Source organism: Archocentrus centrarchus, chromosome 8 (assembly GCF_007364275.1).
Source record: "Archocentrus centrarchus isolate MPI-CPG fArcCen1 chromosome 8, fArcCen1, whole genome shotgun sequence".
Lineage (NCBI taxonomy): Eukaryota > Metazoa > Chordata > Actinopteri > Cichliformes > Cichlidae > Archocentrus > Archocentrus centrarchus.
The window spans coordinates 8,980,614-9,002,849 of record NC_044353.1 but is presented as its reverse complement, the minus strand read 5'-3'; the positions used below and the strand labels follow the sequence as shown (position 1 = coordinate 9,002,849).

The 22,236-nt window shown below is 42.5% G+C and overlaps 2 protein-coding genes across 2 annotated transcripts; both read right to left on the bottom strand.

The window, feature by feature from the left end:
• Window positions 1-1,508: 1,508 nt before the first annotated feature.
• On the bottom strand, window positions 1,509-8,713 carry ddx39ab (DEAD (Asp-Glu-Ala-Asp) box polypeptide 39Ab). The gene is made up of 10 exons (XM_030735564.1): window positions 8,588-8,713; window positions 7,505-7,721; window positions 7,061-7,188; window positions 3,458-3,734; window positions 3,246-3,364; window positions 2,978-3,109; window positions 2,726-2,835; window positions 2,372-2,516; window positions 2,056-2,203; window positions 1,509-1,733 (listed from the first exon to the last, which is right to left on the bottom strand). The coding sequence occupies exons 2-10, from the start codon at window positions 7,710-7,712 to the stop codon at window positions 1,717-1,719; spliced, it is 1,284 nt and encodes a 427-aa protein (XP_030591424.1). The 5' UTR covers window positions 7,713-7,721; window positions 8,588-8,713; the 3' UTR covers window positions 1,509-1,716.
• Window positions 8,714-9,915: 1,202 nt separating this feature from the next.
• LOC115784318 (volume-regulated anion channel subunit LRRC8D) lies at window positions 9,916-14,351 on the bottom strand. Its single transcript, XM_030735498.1, has 6 exons — window positions 14,272-14,351; window positions 13,495-13,872; window positions 12,319-12,906; window positions 11,864-12,114; window positions 11,131-11,508; window positions 9,916-11,038 (listed from the first exon to the last, which is right to left on the bottom strand). The coding sequence occupies exons 2-6, from the start codon at window positions 13,843-13,845 to the stop codon at window positions 9,916-9,918; spliced, it is 2,691 nt and encodes an 896-aa protein (XP_030591358.1). The 5' UTR covers window positions 13,846-13,872; window positions 14,272-14,351.
• Between the last annotated feature and the right edge of the window lie 7,885 nt (window positions 14,352-22,236).

The following is a 22,236-nucleotide window of genomic DNA, read 5'->3' as shown; positions in this document are numbered from 1 at the left end:
AGCACATTTGTGAGGTCAGACACTGATGTTGGATGAGGCCTGGCTCAGTCTCCACTCTAATTTATCCCAGAGGTGTTCTATCAGCTTGAGGTCAGGACTCTGTGCAGGCCAGTCAAGTTCTTCCACACCAAACTTGCTCTTTGTGGAGCTTGCTTTGGGCACTGGTGCGCAGTTCTCACCAAACTTAACACTTGGGACAGAGAAAAAGAAATCACAGTACTACGCTGGTATTCACTGAGCTCCTGAGAGTGATGCCTCCTGGTGCCAAAAACCACATGGATGCCCCAGGGACACCCAGTGAATAACGTTCATGCAAGAATTAAAAGTCCTGAACACTTCATAGTACGATGCGGAGGTTCTTGCAGATCATGATCACTGGAGACTGCATGCTGCCCGACATGCCACATAGCACGAGAAGAACTAATTGAGAGCGACCCATTCTTTCACAAATGTTTGTAGAAGCAGCCTGCATGCTGAGGCGCTTGGTCTATACACCTGAATTCAATGCTCTGGATGGGTGAATGAATACCTTGGGCAATAGTGTATCTGCTGTGGAAATAATTTGTTTTTTTATTAGCGATGGCTCCGGCCACACGGATGCGTCAGGACGTCGAGCTCATAGAGACCCGTGTCCCGAGTTTAATGATACCCACCAGGACAGGGCCCACTTTCAAACCTTGGAGAGAAACGTTTTTATAGAGATAGTTGCTGGACCACTGGAGCAGCATATAACCACAAGAGAACCGGTAGCAGCATGCGTTGGCCCGTGCCCTCCCAATCTACATTAGTATTTAGCAGGCATTTCATGTATCTAGACACACACAGCAGTCAAACTAGCACTAAAGAAAAGGATGTTGAATATAATGGGAACATAAATTGTTTATTTGGTCCTACACTATTTTAAGACTGGGCAAATTGTGATTCTTATGAAAAAATAAAACCATTAAAGTCATCAGGATTCATCCTCTGGACTTCAAATATCTTTTTAACTCAAATATTACTAATATTACTATCCAACACTGGATAAATACTATGTGGTGATAAATTGGCTAAGCCATGACATCCAATATCATTGAACGCGCCTAAATGTAACCAGATTGCAGTTGTTTAAACACTCATGCTTTTTGATTTTTAATATTTAAAAGAAAATGCAAAAAAAAAAAAAAAAAGTGCCATATTTAGCTTTGTCAAAATTTGTAGTCATCACGACTCCACATGGTGACTTCATTTATTGGAGGATATTCAGTTAATAATTCATAGAAAAAGCTGCCATATGAGCCAAATTTCTCTCTTCACAACTTTTACTATCCAAACATCAACTTTTTTTTTTTTTGCACCAAAACATTTCCTATACAAATCTTGCTTGCACATAAAAAAAAAAAAAAAAAAAAATAATAAAAAGGACAGACTGCTATCACATATTCCTCTGAAAGTTTCCCTGATGCCCTGCTTGAGACTGAAACAATGAAAACTGAGTAGAAACAGTATCTCACGAGTGACCACAACAGTAAAATGACATTTTATAAAAAGTTTAATTCCATTGAGCAAAAACAAAAACGACAAATTAAAACCACCCCACCCCCCCTAAAAACTGACAAAAATAAATGGTTTGGTGAACATAGGAAAAGCAGAGCTTTCAAATCAACAGTAAAGTACGTCTACTTCCAAATACAAGACACGATCCACGAAGAGAAGACTGCCGTTTGGCCGCAGGACTCATCTGGACTGCTCGACTAAAGAGGGACAGAGGAGGAGAGACGAGTTGAGTATGTAAACCATCAGAACGATGAGCAACAGCTGAGCATACCAACATTTCAACAACAGGTTAAACATGTGAAGGATTCGATGAGAGCTTCAGTTACACTGACAGCACCAACTGTTGCCTGTGGCTGCTGACTATTCCAATTTTCAGCGGGGAACTCTTCAGCATTAACAGAATGTTTTGATAATGATGTGCTCTAAAACTCTTTAATCCACAAACCACTTTGTGTCTTTATTGTTATTAAGGGCATCAAGCATTACTGCTTTTGAACAGGCATTCAGAAATTTACTTACTGTAAGATGAGATGTCAATCTCATCTGGCAGCTCAGCCACGTTGACTTCAAAGCGGTCCTGCACATCGTTCAGAGTCTTGGCATCGGTCTCGTCTGACACAAAGGTTATAGCCAGGCCTTTGGTCCCAAACCTACCAGCACGGGCAACCTGAGGGGTGCAGAGAAGGTAAGAGTAAGTGCAAACCTCATTAGGAGCACCAAAATAATTTACATGATGCACAAAGAGGAAATAAGATGGTTAACATTCCAGAAGGCTGTACTCATGCTGAAAACAGACATTTGAGGCAAGAGAGGGGTTCAGAAATGCATTTCTCACCCTGTGCAAATAGGTGTCAGAATCTTCTGGCATGTCGTAGTTGAAGACGATATTCACTCTCTCAATGTCCATCCCTCGGCCAAAAAGGTTGGTGGCCACCAGGATCCGCCGTTGGAAGTCCTTGAATTGCTGATAGCGAGACAGCCTGAGAGAGGGGCAAGAAGGGGCAGGAGGGAGGACAGAACCAGCAAGAGGATTATCAACACAGCTGCGGTAGGCATGCACTGGTCTGTAGCACCCTTTGATGACAGTAATGTGTTGAGCTGAAGGATGAGGCCTCCTGATCCCACAAACACACCAAGCATTTGAAGCTCAGAGCAGAACATGTTTAAGAGTTATGAGTTTATAAGTCACCTTTCCTCCTGAGCCATTCCCCTGTGGATGGCAATAGCGGGGAAATTTTGTTCCACGAGCAGCTGAGACAGAGCGATGCAGCGCTGAACTGACTTGACAAAGATCACCACCTAGAGGCAAAGCAAGAGCATTAACATGCAGGTCACCAACAAGAAGCACTAATTAGACTTCTGATACCATTCCTATTCAACAAATTTAAATAAGAAGTTGGGACATTTGCTTGCAACAAAATAAACATGCACATCAGCTTACCTGATTGAACTCCAACACATCAAGTAGGTCAAATAGCTTGCGGTTTTTCTCGCTGTCCTTCAGCTTGCAGTAGTACTGTTGCAGGCCGTGGAGGGTAAGTTTGGTCTCGTCATCCACGAACACCTCCATGGGCTGCACATGAGATGGCAGGAAGGTGAATTTTCAGTGTAACAGTTCTCAGATAAAAGAAAATGGCAGGGACTAGTTTTCTCACCAACAAAAGAAATCAGACATTCAGAGGTGAAACGACCCTCTGCTGCTTACTTACATCTTGCATGAACTTGCGGCACACTGGTCGGATCTCCTTACTCAGCGTTGCACTGAACATCATGACCTGCTTCTCATGGGGTGTGATCCTGAAGATGTCCTGAACATCACGCCTCATGTCTGCCACATGAAAAAGATAAACAAATTAATACATTTAGATTGTGACTGAATCTTGTGATTGACCTCAAATAAACTGAAAGAAAGAAAACTTACCTAGCTGCTCCAACATTTTGTCACACTCATCCAGGACAAAATGCTTGACGTTCTTCAGACTGAGGGTCTTGTTCCGGATCAGGGCGAGGATACGGCCGGGGGTTCCAACGACGATATGAGGGCAGTTCTTCTTCAGGACTTCCTCGTCTTTCTTGATAGCCAGGCCACCAAAGAATACTGCTGCTTTTACGTTGGGCATGTACTTGGAGAAACGCTCATACTCTTTACTGATCTGGAAGGCCAGTTCTCGTGTGTGGCACATGACTAATACAGACACCTGGAAGACACAAGGAAATGCAGATTATATCAAACACACCCAAAAAGATTCTAAGGTAGGCAGAATACTACTTACATTACAAATTATATACAAACTAATATATACAAACAAATTAAATAGTTATATTTAGTGTCATTGTTACATTTATAGCAATTCACAACACTCTAAACACCAGTCCTCGGAAGAAAATTATTGCATTCACTGGGTTCCTGTGACAGTCAACTGCAGATTTAAGCCTTAGACGTTAAAGTCTGCAACTCTATAAGCCAGGGCTGCGCAATATATATAGACTCTTTTGTGTATAACAAGTACGACGTGAAACCACCATTTACACAAACAGTTTGATGCTGTATTACAAAATTTGCTTCGCTGAATCTATCCTCTCAATTCCAGCAGAATGTGCAGCGTTCCAGCTCCGACGTGACCACTGGAGCTAATCGACCCTTAAACTTAAGACAATTTACTCAATACCACCAGAAGTGTCCCAGAAGCAACTCTAAAAATACAAGCCAAGTCTATTTTTAATCGAGCTGCACAGCACAGATGAGATGGGCGGGAAGTCTGATACTGAACTCGAATCCACAATCTGTTTAAATCTGAAATGAAAGACCCCAACACTGCTAAGCAGTCCAATTCTGAAAAGCTCTTGGAGCGACTGAAGCTGTAAGCCTAGGCCTCACAACTGACTGTGAAAATTATTTATTTCCCACACCTGACTGCAACTCTGTCTCCTGAGCGGCACAGAATGCAAAGCTGTATTTCCACAGATTTACGGTGCTGCTGGGAGGTTAAATCTAGCACTCGATACTGAATATGCTGATACATATTCCAATGGTTTTGAAAGTGATTACAAGTCAATTTTGACAGCAATATAGAGAACATTTAAAACATTGGTGCTTCTTCTTGTGAACTTACGATACAGTTGCTGGAAGCACACAGTTTTATTATTTTCCTCAACAACTCAAAAAATAAAAAACAAAATGAAATCTGTTCTGTGTGTTTTAATTGGGGATGTTGCAATCCCAGAAATTCAGCAGTCTGTACCAATACCAGGTACAATTACATGATTTGATGCAAAAACAAAATGATCATCCCACATACTTAATGTCTTTATTAAAAAGTCGTTTTTGAACAATGACACAGTGACTGATCATTTATTTAAAAAAGTTAATGCGTTTTGCTGACAAGACAGACTGGAATGTTATGATGGTTACCAAGTAGTTTTAGTGTTACAGTTACATTAAGTTAGCGTAAGCATTTGATCCAAGTTATTGCAAAAGTTTTAGCCTGTGGAATAGGGCTGGCGATATAAACCAAAAATAATCTCAATTTTTTTTTAGCTGAATGGCGATATACGATATATATCTTGATATTTTTTCCTCCCCAAAAAGGTATAAACAAAAAGGGACTTCTAAGTGAAAGCTACATGTCCCAGATATCACACAGTCACATTTATTAACTTTCAGCTGTAGATGTACATGAGCAATTGCTCAAAAATAAACTCTTGGCATATTTAAATGATAATGCTCCTCAAATAAATTAATGTTTTTTTCCTCCATAACTAAAGACTCACAGCTGTGCTATTAAAATGTAAACAGAAAAGATACAGAAGATAGCAAAAGGCTGAATTATTCTTTAAAAAGCTAGTCTCCAGTGAAGTAGACTTCACCTAAGTGCTTCCTCCTGTGTGTACTCCTGTACATCTAGTATTCTGTGCAAATAACAAAACATGTAAACAGACTGAATGAACAAACTTCCATCCTTCAGTCAACAGGTTATAGCCAGCTGTGCATGAGTGGGGTGCCATCGCGCCAGCTGACTTCAGCTGTTATCTTAACAGTTAGCTAGCACAGTGGCCATTAGCATCGGTATGCATAGTGGAAAAGATGAGTGCTTGAACCTTTTGTTGGGACTTGTTTGCGGCATTCTCTACAGAACACATTATTCTGCTGCTCATCTGACACTTTGAATCCGAACGATCTCCAAATAACTGAGCACTGTTCTTTTTACTAACCAGCTCCTCATCAGTAGTTTGTGTGTTGTGTTGTGTCTGTTTACTTCTCCGTGCTGTTGCTTCCTGCATGATTTATGGGTGAAGTGGTGAGGGGAGGGGGGGGAGGCGGGGCAGTGTGAAGTTGTGCAGAGACAAACTGGGAGAAGAGAAACATGAACTGGTGGATCTACAAGTATGATTGTAACGCAACATAGACTATATCGATATAAACGATACTGTCTCATCTTATATCGCGCATGAAAATAAATCGAAATTTCCTAAAAACTCGATATATCGCCCAGCCCTACTGTGGAACAAAGTTGATTTCACAACTTAAGTCCCAGCTACCTAAAAACGTGCGGTAATGTGCATTTCAGGATAACACGAGGAATATAAAAACATTTTACTGTCAACTGAAACTTGTTCAACATGAATTCTTTGAACAAATTTGGATGCCGGTCTTTTAGCGCCTTCGCTAAACTGGAGGCATTTCCTCCCTCGGTTCGAAAAACATTTTGTACATATTGTCTGTTATGAATCAATCATCTCCTCTTGGCCAGCCCCACAAATGCAAAGTAGTTCCAGCCTAATCTGCCTTTCTTATCAACGAGTCAGAGCAGAGATTTGGAGCAGTTACACTAGTTGCCATCTTTCACACGTTTTTCCTTGTGCTTGTGGGCTTTGGTTCCTTCTTTCTCAGCATGTAAGAACAGACTACAGCACTTGTAGCCATATGCTGCCTCCTTCAGTTCTGGAAGAATCTGCTGCCCATGGTACCAAAGAAAAACAAGAGACCTGTTGGCCTACAGAGCTCTGCTTTAAAATGTTTTACTTGTTCAATGTGTGACATATTGGAATGGAAACTAATTTGGCTGTAGGTACTTTGTAGTTTAAAAAAGAAAAGAAAAAAAAAAAGCCAGAAATGGAAAATCTGCCTTGAACTTTCTGTAGACATTTGTCCAACGAATACTCGTACCAAGCTTGAGAAGAATTGGCCAATGAAATAAAGGAGGAGTAGCGACTAAAAATAAACTATCTACAGTATTTCTAGAAAAATCAGAAATTCATCTGCAGCATTTGGTATAGATTTGCACAGCTTCAAAAGCTCAGCTAATAAATAAAGGAGAAGTAGTCACTGAAGTGAAATACAGTTTTGATGTGTGTTTATTGCCCACCTTGATTATTACTGCACTAATGATTGTTATAATATTCAGAGCCAATATATGAAGACAAGACTAAAATTGAAGGCATTTCTTTTTTTTGCCAAACCAAACCCATGAAAACACCATTTGGTTCACTACACAGTCACAGCATGTTAAATACACATACTAACCTGCCCATCAACTGGTTCAATCTGTTGCAGGGTGGCCAACACAAACACAGCCGTCTTGCCCATACCAGATTTGGCTTGGCACAGGATGTCCATACCCAGGATAGCTTGTGGGATGCATTCATGCTGGACTAAAAACAAGCACAAATATTTAGGTTAAGTGCATTCTTATTACCTGCAGATCAACCACTTCAAGTTACTATAAAGAGCACTCAAGGGGTGTGGCAGTCATGTTGGGAGTGGTGCATTTTATTAGAAACTTAAAAGCAAGTCGAGCTACTCCAAACTGTCTGTCCTTAAGTGTTAAAAAAGAAGAAAAAAAAAAAAAAAAAAAAGAGAGAGACAGGTATTAAGTAATGCTGCCTGTGTAGTTGTAAACACACTCCATTATCAATATCCCACTAGTCACATTTAATAAAAAGGTACCAGAACAACCGAATGTCTCACCTTCAGATGGATGCTCAAAACCACAGTCAATGATGGCACGGAGAAGCTCCGGCTTGAGAAGAAAATCCCTGAAACCAGAGCTGTGGATGGAAACGTAGGAACCTTTCACCTCCTTCTTGCCTGCAGGGGCTGCACTCTCGGGGGCTCCTTGAGGCTCCTCGTCTTCTTCATAGTCAAGAAGCTCGTTGTCAACATCATTTTCAGCCATTGTGTGTATCTGGAGCAATGAAAATAGAGGTGAGTATTAGTAATCACTCTCCCTCATCTGCATCTGAAAGAGAGGGCTCCCTTTGCTTAGATTATGTGATGCAGGCCTTTTTTAACTGAGTCCACTTGTTGCACACACTACATAACAATCAGATTTATATTTTCGATATCATTGGGAGGGGGGTGATTTTTATAATAACTACAGATACAGTGCTTGGTAATACACGTGCCTTCAAATATCAGCTTGATTGTGTATAGCTCGCAACTCCCATTTTAAATAGTAAACCAGTGGTTTGGACAGACTATATAATTAGCTAAATACATAAAAGTCCGGGCCGAAATATGAGTAGATCGTAGTGTTATCTAAACAGAAAACATTCTCTATAGGAAAACACACAATGCAACAAACAAGGTCAAACGTTTAACCGACTATGTCGAATTGACCAAACCGGTTAGCTTCCCAGCGTTTACTACACTGGAAAGCCATTGTGTTGCATAACCACTGCTAACGTGGCAAGCTAGTTTTCCACACGGCAACAATTATTCCGCTACCACCAGCTTAACATCCCCGATAATACGAGCAGGCGACGTGTTTGTAGTTGTAACAGGCGTGTTAGGAGAACCACAAAAAGGCCGTATATTTCTGGTAAATAAACAAATCTAAGTGACCCGGGGTTGGCTAAGCTATCAAATGCTAGGCTACAAAACGCTAAGTAACACCGCCCCCTCAATCAAACAATGATGAAGCTAAATTAGCAGCAAGAAAACCTTCTCCGGCCCCAATCATAAATAAATATAATTAACGAGCTCCTGGGTGTCAAACGAAGTTCGGAAAACCGTCCAACCGCGACTACAGAACCGTTAAAGGACTCCTACCTTTTCGGTGTTAGCTTCGAGTGCCCCGACAGATCACAACCGCATGGGGAGGCCTCCGTTGGTTTATAGGACCAACCGGAAGTTCCGCCTCTGCTAAAGCGGGTTGACATCATTGGCACGTTGGGACGACCGCTGTGAAAAGCAGCCTGTGATTGGACAGAAAATGTGCCGCAGTCCGTCGCAGTTTTAAAAAAGCGGGACGCGGAGGACACAGGAAATAAATGGACGCAATCGTGTTTTGCGACAATAAAGGTATGAAATGACCCGTGAAGACTGCACGTAAACATTTCTGCGTATTATAACTACCTTGTGCCGGAAATATATAACAGCTTCACACAGTTGATTCAAACTGCATTTCTTTTTTTTAAAATTGCAAATCTTTATAATTTTATAAAACGTAGAAATTTAAATCGCACAATTTAAGACTCTTTTCCAGGATGAGATATCAAGACTGTGAAGAAACTCGGAGTCCATATCGTCACCCTCCTAAAATAGTGGCAAAGTCATTTTTTAACGAAAAGTTTAATTCTGCCTAAATTATATTTTCAATATTTGTTTATTTATTTATTTATTTTTGCATTTTAAAAAAACCCCTGAAACAAACCGACTAAGTCAATTATTTTAGGGTGACGATATATAAAAGCTGTTTATCATTGAGAATTACCACACTTCATTGACCCTCAGTGGTCACAATGAGGACAAAGGTGGAATACAGGCTTAATGTTGTTAAAGTGTTACTAACTCTTGTAACTAGTTATTAAAGTAATAATTACAAATAACAAACGGGGTACCTGTGCTGATAATAACTGTATTAATAAAGAGATATATCAGTATTGCCAACTAGACATGGATACACTGGCATCAGGTCAGATTTTATAACACGTTGATGAATACTTTCATACAGAAAGCAATCAGGAAACATGCAGATCCACAGAAATCTTAACAGAATAAGGTTTATTGCACTGTAGCGGTCTATAAAACCTCACACCCTTCAGTAGGAATACTATAGATTCAGTTTAATACAGTTTAGAATGATTAGTGTCATTCTTTAAATGTATTCATGGAGGTATTCACACTCATTTTAATTCTAATTAACTGAGATTTTATGTCTTAATAGTTCTCATGTAAAATATATTCCCAAAATTGAAAAAAAATATTCAATGCAATGCAAAGCAGTCCATTGTTATCTCAGGACAGCAAGGACAGGTATATTCTAAAGATTCAGTTTGTGAAGAATTTGCCTGAAGCAATGCAGCAGAAAAACCTTTTAAAATGCAAGAAACTGTATCAGTGTTTTTATTCTGTCAGTAGTCAGACAGTTGTTATCCTCATATCTGTGATTCCAGAGCAGAAGAGAAGCTCCACTGTGTAGGAGAGAAGTATGGAAAACTGTCAGACTCTGGCCGGGAATGGACCTCTGTGTGTGCACTATCTGAGGTGTAAGAACGGCTCAGGAAGTCTCTGACATGTGGGGGCAAAGAAAGAAAGAGCCAGTTTTCCACCAGGAGACCTCCTCCATGCAGCCCTGAGCAGCAGCCCAGTTCAGCAGGCAGTTCTTCCAGATTGTTGCTGCGCAAGTCTAATCTGCACAGCTGACTTAGAGCTGCAATCTCTCTGGGTAGTGAGCTAAGAGAGTTGTGAGCCATATTCAGGATGCGCAGCTCTAAACAGCAACTGAAAAGCTCAGAGGGCAGCCTCTCCAACCTGTTTCCACTAAGATCCAGCTCTGTGAGCAACTGCAGTGCCTTTACCTCAGCTGGCAGCTCCTCCAGCAGGTTACCGGCAAGCAGGAGCCTCCGAAGGTGGCGAAGAGTGAAGAGAGGTGGGGGAAGGCTTTGGAGCTGGTTGTTAGACAGATCAAGGAGCTCTAGGCCTCTAAGCACACCGACACTGGCCGGCAGTGCCAAAACACGGTTGTAAGCAAGTCTAAGGCAAGACAGACGACGCAGATGAGCCAGACTAAGCAGCTCCTCCAGAGTCCTCAAGTTATTGTGCTGCAGGTCAAGGACTCGCAAGTTGGTCAGCGCTAACAGAGCAGATGGTAGACGTTCCAGTTGGCAGTCCTGCAGATGCAGCTCTGTCAGGTCAACCATCCGCTTCAGGCCCGTCAGTACGAGTAGCCTGGTACCCTCGTTGTGGATCTCCAGTCTCACCAAACTGCCTGCCACCTCGCAGAGCTCCCCCGGGATCCGCTGCAACGTGCCTCGAATCACCAGCACACGCAGGTGGCGTAACTGGCGTAGGCTCCCCAGTGCCCAGCTACGGCCCACCCCACCTTCACTGCTTAAGCGACCAGAGAGGTGGAGCTCATGCAGGCCTCGCAAGGAGAGGACCCAGCTGGGGATCTCTGATGCCTGAGTGAAGGTAAGCTGAAGGACTTCTAGATGCTCCTGGAAGAATGCAAGTGCACTGGGATCCACAGCTGCTGTGCAGTGGTAGAGGTGGAGCTCCCTGTAGATGGAATACCATATAAAATTCCAAGTCAAAAACAAGTGAATGTATGATTACTACAAAAGATTACAGTCTCACCCTGTACAACTCACCTGAGTGAGGTCATCTTGGTCACTTGTGCAGTAAACCTGGCATCTGTGATGAGCTCCAGTTTGAGGACCTGAAGCTGACTGAGGGTGAAGAGGGCTGGAGGAAGGCGAGGTAAGGCCACCAGCTGCAGCCTGGAGCACCCATCTGCATCCACGTTAATCATAGCGTTTAGCTTCTCTTCCCCCCAGCGCCTCTCCAAGCTTTCCTCCAGAAGCCTGCTCTCACTGACAGGGGACAAAAACACGAAGAGACGCTGGACCAGCAAAGGGTCGTACTGGTCTAACATGTGTATAAGAAATGCCAGGTCGTTCCTCAGGTCAGGAACATCTCTCAGGGAGCACAGCTCCTTTAGTGAGTGGAAGGAATATTGCTGCAGAGAGCTAAGTAGGGACAGACACACCAAAGAAGAAGAACAAAAATTAAATAAAACACTGAGAAACACATCAAACAGGATATATTGTAGCCCAAAACACAGCAATACAAGTCTATCCTGTTACTGGGCCTCCTCAGGAGTATTATGCAGATTAAATGCTATTTGAACAACCAGAGTCTGTGAAGTCTATGAATCAAACCATTTACAGTTAGGCTATTTTATCTCCCGAAAGCCTATTAAAGCCTAAAGTAGCACTCATGCATACGCTGTCTAACTTTCTGTGGGCAACACTATTCACTTTAAACATACACATTCATTGTTGCTATAAAAACACTGAAAAGTGCACCCTTTTTTATTCTAACCTGCTTAAAATCCAGCTGAGGGTGTAAAAATTAAGCAGACCATACAGGCCCAGCAGGGTCAAGTAGGCCACCAGCAGTTTGCGTAGAAGTGATGATAGCACATGGATACACTCAAAGGTCGTGTAGCCCACCAAGGCCTTCTCCTCAGGGCGGCAGGTGTGGTTAAAGGAGAGGGAGCCAAGAAGAGGGATCGTGTAACTCACAATCAGCGTTACCATCAGCAGTTTGAAAATCGTCTGAGCCAAGTAAACCTGAAAATGGGGAGAATGATGAAATGATAAAAGCTGTATCAGGTCATTGCAGGCTGTTTTTTGCTTTAGCAGGTTGGTGTAATTGCTTTAATTCCTCAGTAGGAAATGCACTTCTTTGAACAACAAAACGTGAAAGGGATCTAAAAAAAGTTCAGGCTGCAAAGTAGTGGATCTATAAATCTAGTGGAGTAGAGGATCTCTTACCTTACAAATGACAGATGAGCTTTCACAGTGGGACCTAAATTTCCTGACCCTTTCAAACAGCGCTCGGGCCTGTTCCCCATCACTTTTATCCAGACTGATTACCTGCCTGTGGCTGTCAACCATTACTGATGGGTTGGAGGCAGGAAGTTGCTCCCGGGACTCAAGAGACACAGAAGACATGGTGGAGTTACAGGACAGTGTGGAAGGACAAGGGGATGGCGGGGTGGCAAATGCGCTGTCTGACCTCTTCAAAAGTGGGCTGTCTGTGCCTGAGTCTATGCTTGAATGTCTTGTGTGGGTCACTGTGGATGAAGCGGAAGTTAAACAGGTGGAAGGTCGGCATGCTCGTCTCCCTTCCTCTTCCACTGTCTCTTGGATGCTCTCCTGGCGGGCGGCGTGAGACAGGGCCTGAGATGTCCACGGTGACTCACAACACTTTGCCAAGATAGCCAGGAACTGCTCTATGCGGGAAGAGGTGTGGGGAAAGTGGAGCCAGAAGGAGCCGCTGGCTACCAGGACAAGAGACTGAAGCAGGGCCATGTAAGGGAAGAAGCGGGAGCACAAAGGCAGAGCTTTATGGTAGCACACCTACAGAGACAGGCAGACAGCAATTGATTGTTTGGCCACATGGGGGCAGCAGACACATACAGTGAAGCCTTAGTAACAAAGGGTTGCCTGTTTACAAAGGATGAGGATTAGTATCAAGACTGAAATGGGTGCTAAAGTTATTCATTTTCAAATAGCTGATTTTAAGATAACTGGTATTTAAATGAATGATTGCACTATAAAAAGGTGGCTGCTTGAAAAATGATAAATGCAACCCCAGTTCTAAGAATGTGTCTACAGCCGATCTATGAACTTCCCAGTAGGTTTGCTATAGGGATAGACAATAGTTTCATCCCTGAGCACCAGCAAGGTTTAAACAAATAACACCATGAGAGCTGTGAGTGAGCACCAAAACAGTAAAACTGCAAATCAGAAAAAAATAGGCGATTAAAGTTCCTCAATAGAGCTGATGCAAGAAGCTTAATAAACCTGAGGGCACATTAATATGAGCAGGTCCTTTCAAATACAGGTTCAAAATGTTGATTAGAGCTGCTTCTGTTGATTATCTAGACTATATTGTATTGTTTTCATATGTGAATGCCAAAAGCAATCAAGCCAGCATTATGTTACCTGGCTAACATAAATGTACTGCTGGTACACCAGATGTGTGCGCCGACCCCGAGGTGCAGAATGAAGATTTGGACCGATGTTGTGTGGAAGGTCTATGGGAGGCTTTGAAGATGGAGACAGTTCCACATTGCCACTTTTTGAGTGATTGTGACCACTATTGTTTGTATTTGCATGCGGATCCAAAGGAATGCACACAACTCGGTCCCTGGACAGCTGCTCGGTACAAGCCAGGACAGATGTCATCAACATCAGGACCACCAGGTAGTCCATGAAGACCTCCCACCAGGGCTTCAGCAGTTTAGACCTGTTCTGATGTTGATTCAGAGGTGCTAACTCTGACAGGGAAAACATGGTGTCCTCCGCGTCCGACAAGGTTCCCTTTAAAATGACAAAAAGAGAAAAACAGCGGCACCGATCACATAAAATATGACATATCTCACCAGCATCTATATGCATGTATGTGTGAGCTGAACCGGACAACTGAACTGCAATGCATTTCAGCCTTATCTTTCACTCTGATTGATGTGAATATGACTATTTTATATTATATAGAAAATATAATGCATGCACTGAAAGGAAAACTTTGTGTGTCACTGAAATTCCATTAAACACCGACATCAAAGTCAGTTTGACCTTTGAAATTCTGTTGCTAGCTCAGAGTAAACTAATTACATAAAAGGAAATTTCCATTGGAGGCAAAATTTTAAATACTACTTGGCACAAATACAAATCGGATCACAGCACTCCTTGCTGTTTTATTTACAGCTCCTCACCTACCTGTGTAAATAACTTGTTCTCCTGCTTTTCTCTCTCTCCCTCTGATCACCTCACAGTTGGTTACAGAAACGTCAGGCCGGCGCGGTCCGGTTTTGCAGTGAAAAACTTCTGAAACTCACAAAACAAACTCCTCCCGAGCTGGCCGGCCCAAAGCTTTTCAAAGGTTGCCATGGCAGCAGAGGATGTGTGGCTGAGAAATTTAATTCAATGCTAGAAGCCTGCACAAGGCTCACTGGGGGGGGGGGGGGGGGGGGGGGGGGGGGGGGGGGTTGCCTGTACCCTTTAACTCCTTCAGATCTGAATTACAGAGGAAACAAGAACTAAATATGTTTCAATAGGCAGCACTTCACAGTGCAGGTGGAATGTGTCACTGTAAGTCACTGAAACTTTCAGCACCAAAAAGACAAAAAGTAGACAGAGTGGAGCAAGGTTATGAAAATCCACTACGGTTAACTATGGTTTTTATGCAGTAATCATGGTTTTACCACAGTAAAACCATGATTAAGAGTTAATGACAACTGGCAGGTTTAAAGGAAAAGAGACATTACTATTAGGAGTGTGGGCTGCATTATAGAGTATCCTAAGCTTCCCTTCTTACACTGTAGCTCCACATTATTTTGGGCAAAGACTGTAATATGCAAAATCCTTATATGGATGAAAGTAAATAATATCTGGAGCTGTCAGATAAATGAGGCAAAAGGTTGTGAAATAAAAGTTTAAACTGCAGTAAAACAGTTAAGAAAGAAAAGCATTATCCAGCAGAGGGCGCTGAAGTTACTGTACTGTGTGTAACGCCAGCCTTCGACTCCACAGGTTCAACCCCAGGCACTGTTGCAGCTCTTGGTGTCGACCTAATGCCACACACGTTGTCTGTGAACGTTTCTTTTCTGCCGCTCTCACCTCTTAATTACGAAACCTGAGATGATTAAAGGTCACAGAGCTCTGATGACCAACGTTTTCTTTTTCTCATGTGAGCATTTGTGTGTTTCTCTGTGTGTGTGTGTGCAAGGGAGGGTCAAAATGTAAATTCCTGGTGTGCCATTTCCTTCATATTTAGGCCACTAAACAGTCTGGAGCAAACACAGAAACTGAAAATGAACCACAGCTACACAGCTGGTGTGTGTGTTTTCTGTGTGTTTCTTCTGTGTGTGAGTGTGAAAGTGTATTTGTGTGCATGCGTGTATGTATGTGTGTGTGTGTGTGTGTGTGTGCGCGCACACATGTGCGTGCGTGCTTTTGAGCGTGGGGCAGGGTTTTACAGAGCAGAAACAAGTGGTGTGGAAGGTGCAGCAGTGGTGGCAAACAATGTGTGTGAGTGAGAAATGCAGTCACTAATGCCACAGAGAAAAATCTCAAAATAAATTCTGCAACTGTGACTGATGAGGACCGTTCTTTAGATAACGCATCATCACCATCTTCTCTACACAAACATTCAAACCCACAATAACGTCTGATTGCTAAACATTCATTCAACCTAAAATTAGTATGCAGCTGTAAATAGGTGCAAAATACACGGCATAAAGAATCTGTGTGTGTGTGTGTGTTTATGCTGACAGTGGTTACACAAGCCCCAATTTTTTCTCATAATGGTCAAAAAAAGTTGAATTTGGGTCAGAAGCCACTAATTTTTGTACTTCTACTAGTTTTCGACCAGTAGAAGAAGGCTGCACCATTAGTGTTGATAGCATGGCTAACTCTAAGTTAGCCAGTTAACAGTGGGTGAGATTTTTTTTTCATTTTTAGCCTATTTTTTCCATCAACACACTGAAACACATTGAATTGTGCTGTTAAGGTAAACAGCCATGTTTAAAGGGTCCTGTGCAGTCCTGTGAAAAACTGAGTGCACCCGAAGATTCGGTGGCTTGAAGAACCACATTTAGCAAGAGTAACATTAAAGACTTTTTTTCTGTGTGAGTTTATCAGTCTCGCACATTGTTATGGAGGAATTTTGGCCCACTTTTCTTTACAGAGTTATGCACAGCTCTCTTGCACAGCATCTCAGTCAGGTTGAGGTCTGGACTTTGACTGAACCATTGTAACACCTTGATTCTTTTCTTTTTCAGCCGCTCTGCTGTAGATTTGCTGCTGTCCCTGGGATCATTGTCCTATTCCATGACCTAATTCCAGCTAAGCTTCAGCTGTAAGATGGCCTCACATTTAACTCTGTACTTTGGCATACAGGGGAGTTCGTGGTTGTCCTGTGGCTGCCAGATCATCCCTCCACTGTGCTGACAGTTGATATGAGGTGCTCGTGCCAATGTGCTGTATTTGGTTTTCTCCAATGTGGTGTTGCGCATCATAGCCAGACAGCTCCACTTCAGTCCGCTCTGTCCGAAGAACATTGCTCCAGAAGTCTTGTGGTTTGTTCTCCTGGCAGTTCCTCTCAAAGACAAGCCATGCTTGTTCAGTCTTTTTCTAATTATACTGTGATGAATCTGATTAGCAGCACCTGGCTGCCACTCATGGCTGATTTAGGCTTCTGTGGTGAATCTTTGTAGAGCCTGTGACATAACATAACTCAAAGTCCAATGTTGTTGCTGGCATTTATGCTTGTGTTGGTGCGTTCTGTGTTAATTAGCAGCCATGATAGAAACAAAGAAAATGCTGGGAATTTTTTCCTTCCTGGATCCTCGTTCTTTGCTGTGGTCATTTTTTTTTTTTCCATCTCTTTGTTCATTCCCTCATGTCCATTCCGATAGTTTCACCAATCTCCCTCCAGGAATTTGCTGACATTTGTTAGTTCCGTAGTTTTATGGTTACGCACTATAAGTATCTCATAGATGAAAGCTCCACATTGGCTTTAGCTTTAGCTACGATAACCACTCCCGGCAGGCTGTCCATACTCATACAGATGGTCAGAGAACACTGATACATTGGTTTCAGTGTTCTCTGACTTACAGGAAGAAAGTGAATGCACTTTCTAAAATGTCAAACTATACATTTAAGGTAAATGCTTCATGTGTAGGGGCCAGCTTCAGCACGCGTTAAATATCATAAAATAATATTTGAATAGAAGTTATTAAATGGAGAACTAAAATCTCTCATCTCTTTTTGAAACTTCTGTATTTTTCTATTCTTGCTGCAAAGAAACAGGACATCATGGTTTCCATGATCTCACTGTAGGAGAAACTGATTGAGGTTTTTCTGCTTCTTTCGGGGAACACGGCTATAAAATTAGACAGCAGGGCTGTGGTGTGATGAACATTACAAGGGGCTGTTATCCTATCAACACCCACAGTTTCAAAGTTGTGCTGTAAAGCCTGCGGCTTCACACCTTTTCAGCTGCAATATACATACACACTGTGATGTGCTCACACGCCCTTGCCCAAAGGCAGGGATGTTTTGGGTGGGGTTGCGTTAGGTGACAGGATTCACACGACCATGTCACAAGAAAAAAAAACAAAAAAAAACATCACAAGCTTGCAGCCTCGCACATCAAATGGCTAACATCTTTAATCACAAGCAAACAGCTTAGACACCCTTCACAGTGGTGGCCACTGAGTTTATGGTAAACAGCCTGTGACACTGACAGAAATGCTGCCTGAGTTATTAGAATTATTAGCTGGCTTACGATTAAAAGCAAGGCCCTGTTCATACATATTAAAGGCGGATTGAAAAGCACAAAGAAAATGCACTCTCTGTTAATTTTTAAGTTTTTATACATCAGGACATGATAAAAACAATCTGGCCCTTAGCAGGTCTTAAAGTCAGATCTACGCAACCTCAGAGGAACCACAAACTGTGACATATTTCTCCGTGTCATCATTTATTTAACCAAAATTAAGACAAAATGCAGAAGTAGTGTTGTGAAAAACTAAGTACACCCTTACTGCTTCCAGAGGCAGCCAGGTGCTGCTAAACAAACGCACTTGATTAATTAATCACCAGTCAGTGTGAATGCCTCTGTTAAAGCAGACGTTTTGGCAGTTTGCTGGTCTGGAGTGTTCAGGTGTATGTTAACACAATGCCAAGGAGGAACGACAGCAGCAATGATCTTAGAGAAGCAACAGTTGCTGCCCATCAGTCCGGGAAGGTTTAGAAGTCCAATTCCAAACAATCTGAAGTCCATCATTCTACAGTGAGAAAGTGGAAATCATTCAAGACAGCTGCTAACCTTCCTGGGAGAGGACATCCCAGCAAATCTGCCCTGATGTCTGTCCACCTGTCCTTCCCAACTGTTTTCTCTCATTGTCAGTGGTTTTGTCAGTTGTTGCCCCCCCCAATTGTCCTTGCCCCATATGCTCTGAGTCTCCTCATCAGTTTATTCCTGGCACCTGTCCAGCCCAGTGTAGCTGCAGTTAATTATTTACTGTATGATTTTGCAATAAACCTACATTTAAATTTCTGTCCTGTCCTGCAGTTTGGGTCCAGCCTTGCCTGCCACACAGCATCTCGTGACATGTGCAGCACTTAGAATAATTATAAAAAAACAAACAAAACAAAAAATAAGCTACAACTCAGAGTCTACAGGCCTCAGTTAGCATGTTAAATGTTAAAGGTCATGAACAGCAATTAGAAGCAGACTGAACAAGTTTGGCTTGTTAGGAGGGGCTACCAGGAGCAAGCTGCTCCTCTCTAAAAGGACCATGTAGCACAGCTTAGCCGTGCAAAGCTGCATCTGCAAAAAAAAGATGAGACAAACATGTAGATAGTGCCCACAGGACGTGGGCGACTTGCAGTCACTGAGCCGACCATGAGCTCCTCTGTATACCAAAGGATTCTAGAGTCAAATGTGAGGCCACCTATCCAACAGCTAAAGCTTGGACGAAACTGGGTCATGGACAATGATACAAACACAGCAGCAAATCTACAACAGAACAGCTAAAAAAGAAATGAACGAAGGTGTTGTGATGGCTCAGTCAAAGTCCAGACCTCAACCTGACCGAAATGCTGTGCTGGGAACTTAAAAGAGCCATGCAAACAAATGCCTGCTAACCTGTAAAACCTCCACAATGACATGAGAAACTCGTAAAGTTATGGAGAAAAGTTATTGCTTTCCTCTATGACTTTATGAGTAGGTGTGGGTGGTTCTACAAACTATTGAATCATGGGGTACACTGCTTCTGCATTTTGGCTCAGTTTTTGTTAAATAAATAATGACACAGTGTAATATGCCATGCTGTTGTTCACATGAGATTGTGTTTAAATAATTTTAAGACTTGGTAAGGACCAGTTTTTATTATTTTTTATATTTTTTTTTTTATTGTGTCCTGATATGTAAAACCTTAGAATTGGTAGAGGGTGCACTTTTTTTTTTTTTTTTTTGCATGTCTATAATTATACATCTTTTTCCTTTTAGAGCTTATGATTACACATAGACTCTTTCTGGGGCTGTAGGCAGCAGCTGTCTTGGGTACCGTGTCATTTGTGAGTTCTCACACCCCCTTACCTTTCTGTAACCCTGCTTTGTCATAGTCAGACAAATCTCAGTTGGATGGATGTGTGGGAGTGGGGATGCCCACTTGCTGGCTAAATTTGAGGAAATTTCTCTGACATCGATATCATCATAATTACCATAATTTTTTTTGTCTTCCTTGCACAGAATGCTGGTTGCTGTACTATGTTTAGTGGCGTTGAGTGGTAAGGATGACTACAAAGTCCTTTTCATTAGTCATTATTAAATGAAAAAAAAATATGACAATTTGGTTTTAATCTGAATCTGTGAGGTTTTCAATCTGACAGCAATTGATTGAAAAGAGTAGGAGGCTGTGATAAGCGGTAACATAGAAAGAAAATACCTCAGCAAAATAATTGTTTCCTGTTCAGTGGGCGGCACAGGCCTTGTTGGAAGTATTGTGGCTTTACTTTTGCACATGGCCCTGTAATACAGTATAATATTGAGATCTATGGTTCACCATTCCCATGGGTGTAGAGGCAGTGTTACACAGCATATATCATAAAGTACATCTAGTTTTTTTTTCCTGCCACCGCTGCGTCCCTTTCATGTTATTGCATATAGTCTCATTTACTTTGATGAAGTGCTTACTCGCCACACACGGAAGACATTACCAACGTTGACATCAGAGCTCTTCAACTTTTATGATTTCCTCCCCTCACCTAAAAAAGAAACTACTGAACTGTCCATAACCTTCGCTCTTTTGCCAACCAAAGTGAGAGAAAGTTAAAAAGTTGCGAGGAAATGAGTGTAAAATGGGTGGGTGGGGGTAAACTGGAGATACAAGAAAAGCTCCTGGCCGTGAGAAAGTGGCATCGCACTTCATTCGTCAAGTCCCCTGACTGAAACCACAGCAAGCCACCAGCCACAGCAGCAACACAGATAAACAGCACAGGGTGTAGCATGACCTCGAGGCTGCCTGATAACGTAAAGCTTGTCTTTCTTTGATCATTGATAAGTAATTTGAAGTAATGCTGTCATTTAATGTGCTACATACACCCACTCTGTTCTTGCCAATTAGATAAAGTACAAAGATTGTTGCATAATCCAGAAACATCATGTAGCTGTGCTTTCTCACTTATTTGCCACGAATGTTACATATCACAAACTATAAATTTTGAGCTTGACTAACCTGAGGTAGGAATGTTTAATTACCCAGTTGACCGGTGGTGGTGGTGTGCTGAGGGGGCTCTGCTAAGTGTCGTTTGGTTCTTGGAGACCTGGTGCCCTGGGGCTTTATTCTCGGCTCATGCCAGGATGGCCCGCCTCTGGCGGGGTGGGCTGCTCGTTGCCTCTGGTTCTCTGGGGGTCTTGCCCTTTGACCGTGATGGCTCCATCTAGGAGGTCTCCCTCCTTCTTCTTCTGGGGTGTGCACTCGGTGGCCATCAGGATGTGTGGCCTCAGGTCTTCAATGAATGTGAATAATAATGAAAAAGGATTAAATAAATAAAAGAAAAAAAAAACACTAACAAGAAAAGCCTATAAAGAGTTTATAGAACTCATATGGAAAAGCAAGCGTGTTTGGTATAACAATGCATTGAGATCATGATTCTGATTGCAAAAGCCCACCCACCCCAAGATACATCATCTCCATCGCTGACCTTCCTGTCACACCCCAGAGGCAGGAGCGTAGATTCTGGGGGGGCTGGGAGGTTGGCACGCCCCCAGCCCGGGCCTAGAGGGGGCCCGAATGGGAGCGAGAATAGCCAGGTAGCCAGGCCTCTATTACTTCCGAGGAGAGCTGCAGAAGACGGGCCCTCTCCTGCTTGTATCCAGATGAGCACGGCATATGGCCAAAGGCACAGTCTACCTTACATTACCCATCATTCATGTTTTACACGGGGATTTTAAAGGTTGCCACAGTCAGGACTGAGTCATGTTGCTAAAAACTTTACAAGACCGACTGGCTTTAGTGATGCAGTAGGTGTAAAATATTGAATAAGATGTTGTGCTGCATGACTGGCTTTATTTTCACTCTTACATTTAACTTTATGACATACAAATTTTCAAGTGGATCGCCGATTTTTTCTCCAAGTGTATTTTGGGTAAAACTTGTCACCAACCGTCCACCAACGTCATCATCAGTCACTTGGCAACAGATTGTAAACTAAGTGGAGCATTTTTTACAGAGTAAGCTAACATGAGTGGCACTTCATAAAATTGTAAAATGATGTTATGATGAGCTTGAGCCTGGTCATTTGCCCCGCCCCTGGCCCAGCTCTGATTTGTTCCGCTAGTGCCCAGAGGTCCTTCTTCTCCCAGGTGGCCAGTCTCTCCATATTTCCCCTTGGCCAGGCCAACCTCCAGGAATTCTCTTCCCTGTTTTGTGGACTCACTGGCTCCCTGTTTTTTGGTCTTTGGTCTCTCTTTCCTGGCCCCCTCAACCCACCCAAGTCAAACTGGACTTTGTTTTTGTTTGGGATGTCTGGGAGCCATCCCTTGAGGTGCGGGTGGTGGTGGTGGGGTATTGTCATGGTCCTGGGCCTTTGACCCAGTGTGTATGTGTTTTTAGACTTTAAGGTTTTTTTTATTATTAAATATGCTTCTAGCTTCTTAGTTTTCTTGTTATT